This window comes from Anolis sagrei, chromosome 4 (assembly GCF_037176765.1).
Source record: "Anolis sagrei isolate rAnoSag1 chromosome 4, rAnoSag1.mat, whole genome shotgun sequence".
Classification (NCBI taxonomy): domain Eukaryota; kingdom Metazoa; phylum Chordata; class Lepidosauria; order Squamata; family Dactyloidae; genus Anolis; species Anolis sagrei.
The window spans coordinates 87,392,569-87,410,744 of NC_090024.1; the positions used below are offsets into that span (position 1 = coordinate 87,392,569).

The following is an 18,176-nucleotide window of genomic DNA, read 5'->3' on the forward strand; positions in this document are numbered from 1 at the left end:
TCTGTGGACACAGATACTAAAAGACAAGGGAGTTACGGATGGATGGGAGTTTCTCAAGAGTGAAATACTCAAGGCGCAGTTGCAAACCGTGCCAACAAAAAGAAAAAATAGGACAAGTGCAAAGAAGCCAGAATGGATATCCAAAGAACTTCTAACTGTGCTGAGACACAAAAGAGACATGCACAAGAACTGGAAAAAGGGAGAAATCACCAAAGAAGAATTCAAACAAATAGCCAACAGCTGTAGGGAAAAGGTCCGCAAGGCTAAAGCACAAAACGAGCTCAGGCTTGCCAGGGACATTAAAAACAATAAAAAGGGATTATTTTCTTATGTCAGTAGAAAAAGGAAAAACAAGGAGGCGATAGGGCCTCTTCGAGGAGAAGATGGGGCAATGCTGACAGGGGATAGGGAAAAGGCAGAACTACTAAATACCTTCTTTGCCTCGGTCTTCTCACAAAAAGAAAGTCATCTTCAACCTCAGCGAGACGGAGTGGATGAGGGATTTGAGGACATCCAACTCCAAATTGGGAAACAAGTCATACAGGAATACCTGGCCGCTCTAAATGAGTCCCCAGGGCCAGATCAACTACACCCAAGAGTATTGAAGGAACTAGCGGAAGTCATTTCGGAACCATTGGCAACCATCTTTGAGAGTTCTTGGAGAACAGGAGAAGTTCCAGCAGATTGGAGGAGGGCCAATGTGGTCCCAATCTTCAAGAAGGGAAAAAAGGACGACCCAAACAACTACCGTCCGGTCAGCCTCACGTCAATACCAGGCAAGATTCTGGAAAAGATTGTTAAGGAAGTGGTCTGCAAACACTTAGAAACAAATGCGGTCATTGCTAATAGTCAACATGGATTTATCAAAAACAAGTCATGCCAGACTAATCTGATCTCTTTCTTCGATAGAGCTACAAGCTGGGTAGATGCGGGAAATGCTGTGGATGTAGCGTACCTAGATTTCAGTAAGGCCTTCGACAAGGTCCCCCATGACCTTCTGGCAAGGAAACTAGTCCAATGTGGGCTAGGAAAAACTACGGTGAGGTGGATCTGTAATTGGTTAAATGGACGAACCCAGAGGGTGCTCACCAATGCTTCCTCTTCATCTTGGAAAGAAGTGACAAGTGGAGTGCCGCAGGGTTCCGTCCTGGGCCCGGTCCTGTTCAACATCTTTATTAATGACTTAGATGAAGGGCTAGAAGGCATGATCATCAAGTTTGCAGACGACACCAAATTGGGAGGGATAGCCAATACTCCAGAGGACAGGAGCAGGATTCAAAACGATCTTGACAGATTAGAGAGATGGGCCAAAACTAACAAAATGAAGTTCAACAGTGACAAATGCAAGATACTCCACTTTGGCAGGAAAAACGAAATGCAAAGATACAGAATGGGTGACGCCTGGCTCGAGAGCAGTACGTGTGAAAAAGATCTTGGAGTCCTCGTGGACAACAAGTTAAACATGAGCCAACAATGTGATGTGGCGGCAAAAAAAGCCAATGGGATTTTGGCCTGCATCAATAGGAGCATAGTGTCTAGATCTAGGGAAGTAATGCTACCCCTCTATTCTGCTTTGGTTAGACCACATCTGGAATATTGTGTCCAGTTCTGGGCACCACAATTCAAGAGAGCTATTGACAAGCTGGAATGTGTCCAGAGGAGAGCGACTAAAATGATAAAAGGTCTGGAGAACAAGGAACGGCTATGAGGAACGGCTTAAGGAGCTGGGCATGTTTAGCCTGAAGAAGAGAAGGCTGAGAGGGAATATGATAGCCATGTATAAATATGTGAGAGGAAGCCACAGGGAGGAGGGAGCAAGCTTGTTTTCTGCTTCCCTGGAGACTAGGATGCGGAACAATGGCTTCAAACTACAAGAGAGGAGATTCCATCTGAACACGAGGAAGAACTTCCTGACTGTGAGAGCCGTTCAGCAGTGGAACTCTCTGCCCCGGAGTGTGGTGGAGGCTCCTTCTTTGGAAGCTTTTAAACAGAGGCTGGATGGCCATCTGTCAGGGGTGATTTGAATGCAATATTCCTGCTTCTTGGCAGGGGGTTGGACTGGATGGCCCATGAGGTCTCTTCCAACTCTTTGATTCTATGATTCTATGATTCTATGACTGCATGGTAGATTCTAAAGATACATGAAAACAATACTTTGAGAAAAGTATGCTTTGTTCCAGCAGTTCTGAAGTGCTCACCCAAAACTTACAGGAAATTTGGTTTCAAAAATAATGTAAAAGTTCTGACAACATTTTTTGGCAATAATTCAAGAGATGGTAAAACCATAGTGGCCAATCACTAATCTTACACCAACTGTAAAGGTAAAGGTTTCACCTAGACATTAAGTCTAGTCGTGTTCAATTCTGGGGGTAGTGCTCACTCATCTCAATTTCTAAGAACTGGTGTTGTCCATAGACACCTCCAAGGTCATGTGGCCGGCATGACTGCATGGAGCACTGTTACCATCCCACTGAAGCAGTACCTATTGATCAACTCACATTTGCATGTTTGCGGACTGCTAGGTTGGCAGAACCTGAAGCTAACAGCGGGAGCTCACTCTGCTCCCCGGATTCGAACCGCCGATCTTTCACTCAGCAAGTTCAGCAGTTCAGCGATTTAACCTGCTGCAACACGGGGGCTCCTGATGATGCTTATTATTATTTAAATAGATATTATGTAAATCCCTCAGTTCTTGTGGGTTTTTTCGGGCTATATGGCCATGTTCTAGAGGCATTTCTCCTGACGTTTCGCCTGCATCTATGGCAAGCATCCTCAGAGGTGAGGATGCTTGCCATAGATGCAGGCGAAACGTCAGGAGAAATGCCTCTAGAACATGGCCATATAGCCCGAAAAAACCCACAAGAACTGAGTGACTCCGGCCATGAAAGCCTTCGACAATATTATGTAAATGTATATAATAATATTATTATAAATAATATAATATAAATATAATTTTATAATATAATATAAATATAATTTTAAATAAAGTATTATTATTATTATACAGCACAGAATCATAGCAATAATAATAATAATAATAATAATAATAATAATAATAATAATAATAGCAATGGAAGTGGTGTCAAACTGATTGAATTCTACAGTGGAGAGGCACCCACATATTGTCATCTAGTCTGGCATGGGAGGAGATTGATGTGACTGACACACCATGAATGGTATCCCATTGGGTGGCATAAATCCTAGGGACGCCACATCTTTCTTTTTCTATCTCTTTGGAAGAATTAAAGATTCCTTTGATCACAATGGAGAATGCTGCTTATGAATGGGGCTGAGCTCCCACGCCCAGTTTGGCCGCGCCTCGTAGTGCGCCTGCGCGGGGGGGGAATGGAACCCTCAGCGAAGGGGGCGTGGTCAGGCGAGGCGCTCCTTATAAATAGCCAGGGCGTGGAGCTGGTCCACCCACTTCCACCTGCAAACGCGAGTGTTGTGATTTGTTGCTGAATCGGGGTGAAAACTGAGACAGAGCCGCCATGCGGGAGATTGTACACATCCAGGCCGGCCAGTGCGGGAACCAGATTGGAGCCAAGGTACCAAAAGGGAAAAAACACGCGTGGAAAAACAGCCACGGGTGGAAGAGAGCCGCTTCCATTGTTGAGCACGGGTGGGCGTGGGGAACTAGCAGCATCCTCCATTTTCCCAGGCTGGAGATAAGACACACCTGATTTCTAACAAAGCGTGGGAAAGCGTTGCCCCACGATCACGCGTGTCTTTGTATCCTTTAGTGGAATTTCCTTTTCTGACATAGCTTTGTACAATTACAGTTAGGGCCTCCTTCGAGCTCCTCTTTGAGAGCCACCAAATCCTGGTGATGTGTGTCTTTCCTCCTCTCCCTGGGTCCTCCCCCACAAATATCCCTTTTTTCATTGCTATCTCATCCAGAGTTTTATCATTTTATGTCGTGCATTAAAATAAGGTGTTTACACCTTATTTTATTTTTCTGGTTATTTAATATTTAATTTTTATTTTACTTAAGTGATATTTGTCTTGACTGTTCTAATGTAGCAGAAATCCTATGTAAAATCATACTATGTATTTTTGACATTAATATTGAAATCTGAAATATATACAGAAAGTCTTTAATAAGGTGTGTTTGATTTTCCATTATGTTATTTTGCACTGTTTATTTTACCTATTATTTCTTTGTTTATATTTTATTTTGCTGTGATGTATTGCTGGGCTTGGCTTCGAGTCTTTGGGGAGATGGTGGTGGGGTATAAATTAAGATTATTATTATTATTATTATTATTATTATTATTATTGTGGTGCAGTGGGTTAAACCCTTCTGCCGGCAGGACTGAAGACCGACAAGTCACAGGTTCAAATCTAGGGAGAGCATGGTTGAGCTCCCTCTGTCAGCTCCAGCTCCCCATGCAGGGACATGAGAGAAGCCTCCCATTCCAGTTCAAAGCAAGTAATGTGGGATTTTATTCAGCTGCGTGGAAGGGGCCAGAGATAGATGAATAGATATGCTAGCGTTGCACTGACTTTCCACCCTTTGAACTGGGTTATCTGAGTCCACACTCAGATAATGTGGGATTGTCCGCCTTGATATTCTGGGCTATAGAGCTTTATGGAAGGGCACTCAGTGGCTAAACCAATAATAATAATAATAATAATAATAATAATAAGTGTCTGTAGCAACTTGAGAAACAGCAAGTGGCTTCTGGGGTGAGAGAATTGGCCGTTTGCAAGGACATTGCCCAGGGATGCTCGGATGTTTTACCAAAGGGCAAGGAGCCCCCGGTGGCGCAGTGGGTTAAACCCCTATGCTGGCAGGACTGAAGACCGACAGGTCGCAGGTTCAAATCCGGGGAGAGGCGGATGAGCTCCCTCTATCAGCTCTAGCTCCTCATGCGGGGGAATGAGAGAAGTCTCCCACAAGGATGATAAAAACATCAAATCATCTGGGCGTCCCCTGTGCAACATCCTTGCAGACGGCCAATTCTCTCACACCAGAAGCGACTTGCAGTTTCTCAAGTCGCTACTGACACTAATAATAATAATAATAATAATAATAATAATTGATTTAGCCACTGAGGGCCCTTCCGTACAGCTCTATAACCCAGAATATCAAGGCGGACAATCCCACATTATCTGAGTATGGACTCAGATAACCCAGTTCAAAGGGTGGAAAGCCAGTACAAGGCTAGCTTATCTATTCATCTATCTCTGGCCCCTTCCACGCAGCTTAATAAAATCCCACATTATCTGCTTTGAAGTGGAATATATGGCAGTGTGGAATATATCCCAGTTCAAAGCAGGTACTGTGGGATTTTCTGCCTTGATATTCTGGGATATAGGACTATGTGGAAGGGCCCTGAGAGCGAATCTGGCTCATTCCTGGATGCCTCACCCATTTAGAAGAGAATGGAGCAAACCTGTCTTCCTGCCTCTGTGTCAGAAGGTGTGAGTGGGAAGATCACAAAGCTCAATGGCAACATATAAGGACGCCAACCATTCCCCTGGATTTAATGATATGATGTCCAGCCTGCCCTGTGGCCACTCCCACAGCCCTAGCATACACTTTTTTGGGGAGGAGGATAAAGGCCTATCTGGAAAGTAAGGGCCCTTCCACACTTAAAAACTACAGAAAACACTAACTACAGAATTTGACTCGGATAAGGCCAGCAGACTGTTATTGAAACAGATTTAAATTAATGTGATTTTATATTTTAAATGTATGTAATTATTGGATTTTATTATGTGTACATTGGAGGCATCAAATTGTTGCCAGCTGGAAGCTACCCTGAGCGCCCCCCCCCCCGGGGGGTTGAGAAGGGTGGGGTACAAATATCTGAAATAATAATAAATTATAAAAATTAAAAACCCTCCCCACACTCTGAGGAGCATAGGGCCCTTCCACACAGCCATATAAAGCAGAATAGCAAGGCCGAAAATCCCACAGTATCTGCTTTGAACTTGGACATTTGAGTCCACGCTGCTATATATTCCAATTTAAAGCAGATAATGTGGAATTTTATTTAGCTGAGTGGAAGGAGTTGTAGATAGATGAATAGATAAGCTTAGCCTTCCACTGATTTTCCACCCTTGTGGTTCCCCTCTTTGCAGTAGTTCAGCAGGGCTGGAGGGCGTTGGGTTGGGCAGCTTTGCAGCATGGCATCTTTGCAAGGAGGGAGAGCATGACTAGGTGTGGCCTGTGTGGGTCGGCTGCCTTGGCATTTTTTGACGGCTCACAAATCCTATTGTAGTTCTGGGAAGTCATCAGCGATGAGCACGGCATCGATCCCACTGGCAGCTACCACGGAGAAGGTGAACTACAGCTGGAGCGAATCAACGTCTACTACAACGAAGCTGCCGGTAATAAATAGCACCCTTTGGAATTAAAGTGTCCCTCCCTTTGTGGGTTTTCTTTCAAGGCATGTCACTACAGGAATTGGGCAGAACTGTTCTGCTATAAAAGGGCGATGGAAGGGGGGGGGGTCAGGGAACTGGCTTGTATGTCTTGGACTTACGGCAACCCTGAAGCAAAGATATCTTGGGATTTTCCTTTGGGAAAAGGATGACCTTTGAGATTGTAACCTTTCTCGAAAACCAGAATCTCCAAATCCATTTGGAAGTGTGGCCTTTTGGAGATGAATTGGCATTCACTACCACTTGGAAAATCACAAGCTTTGTGTAAAGTATGATCTTCCTGAGAAGAGCTAAAACTCGTTTGAGTTAATCTTCTCCTTAGTTGAAAATATGCACTAGTATTCATGCAAGGCAAATTAGGTTTCTCAGTTGTTAGACTGATATACCTAGATATCTCTTTGAATTGTTAGGAACCAAGATAAGCAAATGCACAAAACAGCAGAGTTTCAGAAGTGTTATTTCAGCTGCCCAAAAACATATACTTTCCCTTAAAACATCTTGCTTTTAAATCATGCTCTCAAGAGACAACAATAGGTAGTCTTCATTAAAAGTAATTAAATGTTGGTTTACTCACAAACTTCATGTATTCAGCATACAGGTGCTTTTACTTAATTACTTACTTACTTAGACGATCCCAAGTAGGATAGTCTTCCAGGATCAGTATTCTTGTGGGTCCGTAGGTGGCTGTGGAGCCCTATTCTTGATCTGCATCTTCTTCTGTAGTGAGGACATTGGTTTCCAGGTGGAAGGCGGTCTCGGTCGGGGTTGGCTTGATGCGCCTTCTTCTTGGCACATTTCTCTTTCACCCTCCATTCGTGCCTCTTCAAATTCTGCAGCACTGCTGGTCACAGCTTACTTCCAGCTGGAGCGCTCAAGAGCCAGGGCTTCCCAGTTCTCACTGTCTATGCCAGAGTTTTTAAGGTTGGCTTTGAGCCCATCTTTAAATTTCTTTTCCTGTCCACCAACATTCCGTTTTCCGTTCTTGAGTTCGGAGTAGAGCAACTGCTTTGGGAGACGGTGGTTGGGCATCCGGACATACAGGTGCATTGCAGATAGGATTTGAAGTAGTTTCTCTGTGCAGATAACACAGGGCATCTTCCTTAATATCAACAGTCCAAAGTTTAAAGCATCTCTGAGAGTCAAATTGAATCTCTGTACTGTCTGAAGGTCTAATGGAGTCTGTCTTTCTAAACTGGGGTCTAAGATCTGATCATGTGGTCTACAGTCCCTCCCACAACATAGAGTAAAGGAAAACCGCATACCAATACACATATATAATGCAGTATAATAATATAATACAGTAAGCAATATGAATTTTATATATATTACAAATTACTAGTTAGGAGGCTTGAAGAAGGTTGCTATTTCCAACAAAGTCAGGGAACTGGCTTATATTATGACCTGGTTGTTGTTTCAGACTTACAGCAACCCTAAAGTGAAGCTATCTCGGAGTTTTCTTGGCCACATTTGTTCAGATGGGGCACTGGAGAGAGTGATTTGTCCAAGGTCACTCAGGTTGGATCTACCATGCCCAATATCACAGGATATGATCCCAGATTATCATTTTATCCCCGATTCTGACAGTATAGGCTCATATAATCCAGTTCAGAGCAGGTAATCTGAGATCAGATCCTGGGTTATAGGTCAGTGTAGATCCCATGCCCGACTGGGGATTTGAACCCTGGTTTCCAGAGTAGTAGCCCAATGCTTAAATCACAACACCACACTCGCCATCATGCAAAGTCCTGCAGAGGTTATAGAAAAGAATAAATAACTGCTCCTTTTTGCTGTGTACTCCCAGCCTTTCAACAACTCTGCTCCTGCAGCCTCTATGGCAGTGGTTCTCAACCTGTGGGTTCCCCAGATGTTTTGGCCTTCAATTCCCAGAAATCCTAACAGGTGGTAAAGTGGCTGGGATTTCTGGGAGTTGTAGGCCAAAACACCTGGAGACCCAGAGGTTGAGAACCACTGCTATATGGGAAATAACATATACTTGCTACACACACAAAATCATTAATTCTGGCCTCCTTACAAGGTGAAAAGTAAAGGCCCCTTCTAAATTGCCATATAAAATCCAGATTATCTGATTTGTACTGGGTTATATGGCAGTGTAGACTCATATAGGGGAGCCCCTGGTGGCGCAGCAGGTTAAACCACTGAACTGCTGAACTTGCTGACCGAAAGGTTGGCGATTTGAATCCGGGGAGTAGGGTGAACTCCTGCTGTTAGCCCCAGCTTTTGCCAATCTAGTAGTTTGAAAACATACAAATGTAAGTAGATCACTAGATACCGCTTTGGTGGGAAGGTAATGGTGCTCCATGCAGTCATGTTGGCCACATGACCTTGGAGGCGTCTACGAGCAACACTTGCTCTTTGGCTTATTAATAGAGATGAGCACCATCTCTCAGAATTGGACACAACTAGACTTAATGTCAACCTTTTCCCTTACTTTAGACTCGTATAATCCTGTTCAAAGCAACTAATGTAGATTATTTGATTTGATAGTTTGGATTATATGGCAGAGTAAATTCTGCCAAAGTTTCCAATTTGATAGTCCCAACTCCTTTCTCTTTTTATTATCCTGTAACAGAGAGCTTTCCAAACATTTTATGTTGGTGACACACTTTGTAGACATGTATCATTTTGCAACACAGTAATTCAGTTTTGCTAGCAAACTGGAGGTTAAATCAACCTCTTAGAAGAGATACGAACACATGCGTAAATTCTAATAACGAAATGTTTGTGAACACAATCCATCTCAGCAAAACCTTTCTTTTATGTCTTATAAAATATAGGGCCCTTCCACATAGCTGGCTGCCGTTTATCTTCCGAGCCCAATTTAAGGTGCAGGTGCTTACCTACAAAGCCCTGAACGGTTTGGGACCAGCCTACCTGCGTGATCGCATCTCCGTCTATGAACCCACGCGCTCTCTTCATTCATCTGGAGAGGCCCTGCTCGTGATCCCACCTGCGTCTCAAGCGCGTTTGGTGGGGACATGAGACAGGGCTTTTTCCGTGGTTGCCCCCAGACTCTGGAACACCCTCCCCAAAGATCTTAGACAGGCCCCTACATTGGCAGTCTTCAGAAAGAACTTGAAGACCTGGCTGTTCCGATGTGCCTTCCCCGAATAGGAAACTTCCAATACAAGTCCCATAAGCACTTTACTAAAGCCAAGACAGCCACACACCGCACGCTGCACTTGCCCATAAGCCTCATATTCCACCCGTCACATCAGCACTTTTAACTCTTGTACCCTTACTCTGGCCTGGCCCAGTTTTATCGTGTCTTAGTGGATTGTTTCATTGTTTGTTGTTTAGATTGCTTTAATTGTTTTTAATTTGCCTAGGTTTTTGTATTGTTGTATTGTGTGTTGAGGCCTCGGCCTTTGTAAGCTGCATCGAGTCCTTTGGGAGATGCTAGCGGAGTACAAATAAAGTTTAATAATAGCCATATAACCCAGAATATCAAGGCAGAAAATCTGTAGAATTACTACAGTTTGACACCAGTTTATTTGTCATGGCTCAGTGCTATGGAATTATGGGAGTTGTAGTTCTGTAAGGTCTTTAGCTTTCCTTCCAAAAGAGGGCAGTGGCTTCAGACGCTACAAATCCCATCATCCCATAGCATTGGGCCACAGCAGTTCAAACAGTATTAATCTGACAGTGCAGATGCACCCTTGGGAAGATGGAAATGGCTTTCCTTCTGGGCTTGAATGAATATCCATATAAACACATAACACAAGACTGTAATACAACTAAATCCTGATTGAGGTCTTGGGATTCTGAGGTGTGACTTGAATGTGCTGAATCTGCATGGAGAATACAGATTCAGAAGTTAGGAGCGATGTACCAAATGTATTGTTTGTATATAACAGTGGTTCCCAACCTTTTTTTGAACAGGGACCACTCTCCAACATTAGAACCAAAAAGGTTACGAATTAGTTTTTGGTCTATTTTGGATTTGGTTATTTGGGGTACTAATTCAGAAAATTGCATCGCATAGACCACACCAGCTCTAGTTTCTGATACAGAACATATGCCATCCAGTAGTCACCATCAGCTCGGCCACAGAAAACCATATTTAATAATCTAGAGCCGATGTGGCAGTAGTCATCTTTTGTGGGTAGTCAGCCTCTACCCCCACAGCAACCCCATTGCGTCGGCACTATTAAGAGGGTTTCACAAGACCAGTTGCTCTTGTTGCCATGTGGTTTCGAGGCAAGGGTAATGGTGAGGCTGCGGACCATATTTTCCTCCTTGCGGACTACTGGTGGTTTATGGACCACAGGTTGGGAACCACTGGTATATAAGAACTAGTGTTTTTCTGCTTTCTACTAAGAGTTTTTAAGGTCCCTTTTTTGGATTAATGGTTATGAACATGCCTTGGAAAGTACCTAATAAGGCTACTATGTCTATAAGCCTGACTGCATTTTTTCCCCCACAGGAAACAAGTATGTTCCCCGTGCAATCCTTGTTGACTTGGAGCCTGGGACAATGGACTCAGTCAGGTCTGGACCTTTTGGCCAAATCTTTAGGCCTGACAACTTTGTTTTTGGTACGTAATTCCGCTTTTCGTGCCTGCAATCACAGATCTTGCCTTGTGTCGAATTGTATCTCAAATAGCTTTGGCAAAAAGACAGTTACTTGTTCCAGATGTTCTATCCACTTTCTTTAGGCACAAAATGCAAAAACATAGACGTATCTGGATATGTAGTAGACATTTAAGTTCAGCTACCAGAAGTAGTGTTTGAATAATCGTGTTGATTCAGCTTTGGGTTTTTGTTTTTTTTTTTGTGATCATAAATATAAACTCTGAATGGCCACGTGGAAAGGAAAACCTGAGCATTGATGGTCTACCTAGCAGAAATTTGGTGCAGCTAGAACAGGCATGGGCCAACATTTGGACTCCCAACTCCCACAATTCTTCACACCCTACTTACTGTTAGGAATTGTAGAAGTTGAAATCCGAAACACCTGGAGGGCCGAGGTTTGCCCATGCCTGAGCTAGAGGCATAGATTATATTAAGAGTGGGGTTATTTGTGGATAGAAAAATTATCTTTCTTAGGCCAGCAATGGAAAATTATTTTATTATCACTGTAGACAATCAAAGAGGAGCTTAATAACCTGTGCTTCTGCTTTTCTGATAGGTCAGAGTGGTGCTGGGAACAACTGGGCCAAGGGCCATTACACAGAGGGTGCCGAACTAGTGGACTCTGTGCTGGATGTGGTCAGGAAGGAGTCTGAGAGCTGTGACTGCCTTCAGGGCTTCCAGCTCACCCACTCCCTGGGTGGTGGCACAGGCTCTGGGATGGGCACTCTCCTCATCAGCAAGATCAGGGAGGAGTATCCTGACAGGATCATGAACACCTTCAGCGTAATGCCCTCACCCAAGGTGTCGGACACAGTGGTTGAGCCATACAATGCCACCCTCTCTGTCCACCAGCTAGTGGAGAACACAGACGAAACCTACTGTATTGACAATGAGGCCCTCTATGACATCTGCTTCCGCACACTGAAGCTCACAACGCCAACCTACGGGGACCTCAACCACTTGGTCTCGGCCACCATGAGCGGAGTCACCACCTGCCTCCGGTTCCCCGGACAACTCAATGCAGATCTTCGCAAGCTGGCGGTCAACATGGTGCCTTTCCCTCGCTTGCACTTCTTCATGCCGGGCTTTGCTCCGCTGACCAGCCGTGGCAGCCAACAATATCGGGCCCTGACAGTGCCAGAGCTCACCCAGCAGATGTTTGATTCTAAAAACATGATGGCGGCCTGCGACCCACGCCACGGACGCTACCTGACTGTGGCGGCCATCTTCCGAGGCAGGATGTCCATGAAAGAAGTAGACGAGCAGATGCTGAACATCCAAAACAAGAACAGTAGCTACTTTGTGGAATGGATCCCCAACAACGTGAAGACGGCAGTATGTGACATCCCGCCACGAGGCCTCAAAATGTCCGCCACATTCATCGGCAACAGCACAGCCATCCAAGAGCTCTTCAAGAGGATCTCTGAGCAGTTCACAGCCATGTTCCGGCGCAAGGCCTTCTTGCATTGGTACACCGGTGAGGGCATGGATGAAATGGAGTTCACAGAAGCCGAGAGCAACATGAACGACCTGGTCTCCGAATACCAGCAATATCAAGATGCTACTGCTGATGAGCAGGGCGAATTTGAGGAGGAAGGTGAAGAAGACGAGGCTTAGGATTGACGTTGGTTTAGTACAATTAGGTGAGTGTAGGGAGGTGTAGTCTGTTCAACTCTACTGGTGCATGTTTTTTTTTTTTTAATACTGGTGATCTTTAAATTCTTTGCCTCTAGCAACTGTTTTTGTGATCCTTATGCTATGTAAGTCAAATGTTCATTCATGCATTAATTTGCAGGATCATGTGATAAAGAGCAGTGGTTCTCCAACTTCTAGAAGCCCAAGACCTCTTGATTAAAAGTCAGGGATTCTGAGACATCCAAAACATCTGGAGAATCCAAAGATTGAGAAAACTGCTCTAGAATGAGATTTGGCAGATGAAAAAGTCATGTCATAAACTAGTAGAAGAAAACCCAGGTGATATGAATTTGTCCTCTTACTTCAGTGAGTGTCTTGGTAGTCTAGAAATAACTTAAATGATTCTTAAATCTTAAAAATTAACTGCTGGGATTAAGCAATATCTTGTTCTTGTATTTTTGGTGATACTGAAGTTACTGCTGACATTTAAAGTTATATTGAAAAGATATTTAAATAGATCATTTAAAATGAGGGGACTATATCAGCTGCTTTACAATAAAACGTAGTGACTAAACCAGGCATGGGCAAACTTTGGGCCTCCAAGTGGACTTCAACTCCCAGAAATCCCAGTCAATTTACCGGCTGTTAGGAATTGTGGGAGTTGAAGTCCAAAACACCTGGAGAGCCGATGTTTGCCCAGCTAAACTCTTTTTCCTCTAGTGGAAGGTAGGATTCCTAGATGTATTTGATTGTGAAACAGTGCACTCTCCCATTCACAACAATGGAATAGATTTTGCAAGGGTCAAGATACCATAATCTACTGCAGGGGCAAGGGCTATTTGTGCCTTTAGGTCAGTGGTTCTCAACCTGTGGGTCCCCAGATGTTTTGGCCTTCAACTTCCAGAAATCCTAACAGCTGGTAAACTGGCTGGGATTTCTGGGAGTTGTAGGCCAAAACACCTGGGGACCCACAGGTTGAGAACCAGTGCTTTAGGTGTTGAGCAGGTCCTGTAATTTGCTATAGGGAATGAACATTGTAGTGCATCACCCTTAGGGCTACATGGCCCCTATCCCTGCCCTTCAGAACTGCACAGATTTATGGTCCCAATACTTTGCCTCCTTTCTCCTTGTCTTCCTTGTGTTCTCACAATGCAGAGAGTAAAAGTGTTTATATTTGCAATGTTGTGTCCCAAGTATGCAGCGTTTTTAACTGCATCTTGAATTTTATTGCTGCCAACAAATCGGGATAGATTGGGCTCTTCAAAGGATGCAGATATGTATTGTGGGAAAACATGTCTTATAGGGCAGGACCCTCATCACTGGCTTGTACAGTTAGATGCCATCTTTCAGTTCGATATATTTCTGGAAAAGTGTTCTCATGCCATGTCTGCCTGTTAGTTCTTCAATGTAAAGCTGGGTCTAGCTTAGATCTTACTACTTTTAGACTGGATGGAGAAACATGTATGGTCTGGTGGGGTGGGTGTGGAAGGGGTGGGCACATCAGCCGCTAGAATGCTAATAGAGTAGGCATGGATTCTGATAGCAGTGACGGCGCATGCTTTCCGTGGCAGTGTGTGATGCTGGCATTCTTTTGTGCATTGTGTAAACTTGTCAAGGATGTCTGTCATGAAATCAAACTATACAGCGGCTTTTGTGTGGTGTTTATGTTGAGGACTCTGTATAAAGGCATGGATTCTGAACAATGACTTCTGTTTTTCTTCAAGATGGACCTTGGCAATAAAATGTTTATTAAAAGTGGTGCTGGTCTCTTAACAATTATTGTGGAGTTGCTTACTAACACAGGAGTCCTTGTTAAGCAATGGTAGGCTTTAATCTTCATTTGGTATAAGTTAAAAAAAAACCCACGCAGGGAATATTTCTTCATAAAGGAAAACTGCTGGCAAAGACGTATGTTATAATTTGAGGACAATAAGAACATGATTCCCATTCCCAACATGGTTCCCTTTCCCTCTCATCCCTGCTACTATGATTACGCACACCCAAGTGTTTGGTAAGCATTTAATAGCAATGCTTTATAGAAGAGCATTTTGGGGTTTCAGACTCTCCGCCAGGCAGTCTCTTGATCCTTACGGCAGCTTTATAGAAGGAACTTTTCCACCGCTTTGTTAAATTCGTCTGCAAATCGTAGATGTAGATTATGTTTTCCTTCAGGCACAAAATGTAACCTGCAAAATATAAATGCTCTTATCAGTTCAAGAGTGCAGGGAATAATTCTTTCTTACCTATTTATTGTATTAAATATTGCACACCTAATTTATTTTCTATATATAGTTATACCCCACCCTTCCCACCCCGAAGGGGACTCAAGGCTGTTTACAGAGTAGGCCACAATTCGATGCCGCATAAACATACAAGTAAAATAAACATACACATTAAAACAATAAAGTTAAAAACATCTAAGCCGCCCTGAGTCCCCCCTCGGGGGTTGAGAAGTGCGAGAAATAAATCTAAACCAGGGTTCCTCAAACTTTTTAAACAGGGCCAGGTAACAGTCCCTCAAACTGTTGGAGGGCCAGATTATAATTTGGAAAAAAATGAATGAATTCCTATGCACACTGCACATATCTTATTTGTAGTGCAAAAAACACTTAAAAACAATACAATAATTAAAATGAACAATTTTAACAAATATAAACTTGTTTGTATCTCAAACAAGTTTAGCCTGCTTTTGGCTGATGAGATAGGATTGTTGTGTGCTTTCAAGTCATTTCAGACATAGGGTGACTAAGCAATTGCCAGGTAAATGACCTTGGAGGGCCGTATCTGGCCCCCGGGCCTTAGTTTGAGGACCCCTGGTCTAAACATTAAAATCATTTATTAAAACCACACAATTGAAAATCATAGTCCAGGAGCCATTACAGTCATAATTGCACTTATTCCATATCCAAATTACTGTCTGAAGGCTTGGTTCCACAGCCACGTTTTTAATTTCTTTCTAAAAGTCAGGAGGGAGGGAATTCCATAGTCAAGGAGCCACCATTGAGAAGGCCCTGTCTCTCGTTCCCACCAGTTGTGCCTGCAAAGGATGTGGGACTGAGAACAGGGCCTCCCCAGAAGAACTTAACCTCCAAGGTGGTTCATAGAGATGATATGTTCGGACATGTATGTTGGGGCCAGAACCATTTAGGGCTTTATAGGCTAAAGTCAGCATTTTGAATTGTGCTCAGTAGCAGACTGGCAGCCAGTGGAGCTGACCTAACGGGAGTTGTATGCTCCCTGTACGCTGCTCTGGTGAGCAATATGGCTGCCGCCCATTGGACCAATTGAAGCTTCAGAACAGTCTTTAAAGGCAATCCTACACAGAGCACATTAGAGTAGTCTATTTGAGATGTAACAAGAGCATGGACCACTGTAGCCAAGTTTGGCTTCTCAAAGTATGGACACAACTGGCACACAAGTTTTAATTGTGCAAAAGCTTCCCTGGTCACTGCCGAGACCTGGGGTTCCAGTCTCAGCGATAAATCCAGGAGAACACCCAAGCTGCGAACCTGCATTTTCGGGGGGACTGTAACCCCATTCAGCACGGGCCCTATACCCTGTTCGGCCTGCTTTATCTAGATTCAATTTCAATTTGTTTGCCCTCATCCAGATCGTTGCAGCAGCCAAGCACCATTTCAGAACCTGAACAACTTCCTTAGCAGCAGGTGGAAAGGAGTGATAGAGTTGTATGTCATCTGCATACAGATTGGAAACTGGTCAAAAGTTGTTCATCTGAGTGGGGTCCAGTGATCTGTTCATGAAACCAAATTAGCATAATAGAACTGAAATAGACATAAATGCCTTCAAGCATGGAAATGGCCTAAATCCCCTTCCTAATCCCAAATAAAACAGATGACAATTTAACAGGAATTAATTCACTGGGTTTACATAAGTATAAGTTAGTATGATGGGCCTAAGATATTTTTTCTGTATGGTCCAGGATAACGAGAGAGAAATCAAGCCCATTTCTTTAAAAAATAACATGGGAATAAGCACAATCGTGCTTGGATTACAGCTTTGTTTTAATCAAGAAAAAAAATATTTTCCTGTGAATCATTCCTTAGAGGATGTCATAATGGCAACATGGCTATTTTTATCGGTGCTAGAAGTTCAAAATGTTAACAACTGAAATGTGTGTTTTGTAGCAGGCTTTTCAGACTATCACATAGGCACAACCAGTAATTCAAAAGCCATTCCTGACAATTCTGTATTTTTGATGCTTTGGCCATAATTTGGGGAAAAAGTAGTTGGAATTTAGTATGCTGTTAACTAACCCCCAGTACATCACCAACTACAAACAGTTACAGCAGAACCAAATGGAACTTTGTTTTGAGGATGTTGCAGTTGGATATGTGTAGAAATAGGAATTGATTAATGCCAATCCTTCCCATACTATGGACTTGGTTATTTTGAGCATTTAGGTTCTGCATGTTTGTGATCCTTCAGATACTTCAATCATCCTTCACCACTCAATATTGAGAAGGGGGGTGCAGGAGAATTGAAAACTATGCACACTACAACCGCTGTGTGTAGTTGTACTACACTTTGATATACTGGTAGTCCATCATCTGTAGAAGCCTACCTAATCACTTCACCCAAAAAATAATTAAATATTTAAAGAAGTCCAGAAGACTTTAAAAAGTGACTCACTGTGAACCTATGATATGCTTGTGAAGATACTCTGGGTGAGCACGTGGTACCAACGGATCTTTCTCCCCATGTAGTATTAACGTTGGGCACTTAATGTGAGGCAATACAGATTGACAGATGCTACCTGTGATGGGAGAGAAACGAAAAAGCATGCACACACATATATCTCAGTTAAAGAAGTTGGGCATTATTTATTTAAAAGTAATTTGGTATCAGAGGCAGAAACAACATAGGTTCCTACGCTCTCCAAAGGCAATTCAATATGATCCAGCAAACTTTTTATTCATAACTATATAAAAGGAAACAACACGACCAGGTAAGCCTTGCATAAGCAAACAAAACCATTTCAAACCTTCCAAGGAGCATTTGAGGGCTTCTCCCAACATGAATCCAGGGTTGGCTTTCTTTTAACAATTTCCACTTTATTACTACTACTACTACTACTACTACTACTATTATTATTATTTTGGAATTCAAATGTAGACATACTTGGAGAAGATGAGGAGGTGGGCTTAAATACATACTCTCCCTTTGTTTTGCTGTTTATGCACACTCAGGAAGGGATTCTGGAGTCAGCTGCTGTTTACCTTGCCTGTTCTAGTTAGTTATGGTAACACTGTCTAGAACAGTGGTTCTTAATCTGTGGGCTGGGGACCACCAGTGGGATGAAAATCTGGATGAAAATCTGGTCCACAAGACTCCTTCCTCTTGATTTTATTTCTGCTCCTTTCATGCCGCCTGCCACTCCTTCCCTGTCACTGACCAGCCCCACCCCCTTGGATTGAGCACATCAGCTCTAGATTATTTTCTGTGGGCAAGCAGATGGCGACTACTGGATAGCATCTAGTATCAGAAACTAGAGCTGATGTGGTCTATCAAATGCAATTTTCTGAATCAGCACCCCAA

General features: G+C 43.3%; 2 protein-coding genes across 2 annotated transcripts in view; one reads left to right on the forward strand and one right to left on the reverse strand.

Moving 5' to 3' along the window:
* The first annotated feature begins 3,365 nt into the window (after positions 1–3,365).
* LOC137094709 (tubulin beta-1 chain-like) lies at positions 3,366–14,378 on the forward strand. Its single transcript, XM_060774750.2, has 4 exons — positions 3,366–3,548; positions 6,231–6,339; positions 10,838–10,948; positions 11,542–14,378. Exons 1-4 carry the CDS (start codon positions 3,492–3,494, stop codon positions 12,600–12,602), a joined length of 1,338 nt encoding a protein of 445 aa, XP_060630733.1. The 5' UTR covers positions 3,366–3,491; the 3' UTR covers positions 12,603–14,378.
* A 51-nt stretch (positions 14,379–14,429) lies between these two features.
* BPHL (biphenyl hydrolase like) overlaps positions 14,430–18,176 on the reverse strand; it is a 30,683-nt gene continuing 26,936 nt past the window's right edge. The window contains exons 6-7 of the mRNA XM_060774751.2: positions 17,271–17,394; positions 14,430–14,806 (exon numbers count right to left, since the gene is read on the reverse strand). Of these exons, the coding sequence (XP_060630734.2) occupies positions 14,719–14,806; positions 17,271–17,394 (212 nt within the window). The 3' untranslated portion in view covers positions 14,430–14,718. The remainder of the gene's footprint in view (positions 14,807–17,270; positions 17,395–18,176) is intronic.

Excerpts from the sequence above, each read along its gene's own strand:
- LOC137094709 (XM_060774750.2), top strand. The coding sequence starts at position 3,492 with ATGCGGGAGATTGTACACATCCAGGCCGGCCAGTGCGGGAACCAGATT. Across the intron at positions 3,549-6,230 it reads GGAACCAGATTGGAGCCAAG|TTCTGGGAAGTCATCAGCGA; the intron begins GTACCAAAAGGG and ends ATCCTATTGTAG. Across the intron at positions 10,949-11,541 it reads GCCTGACAACTTTGTTTTTG|GTCAGAGTGGTGCTGGGAAC; the intron begins GTACGTAATTCC and ends CTTTTCTGATAG.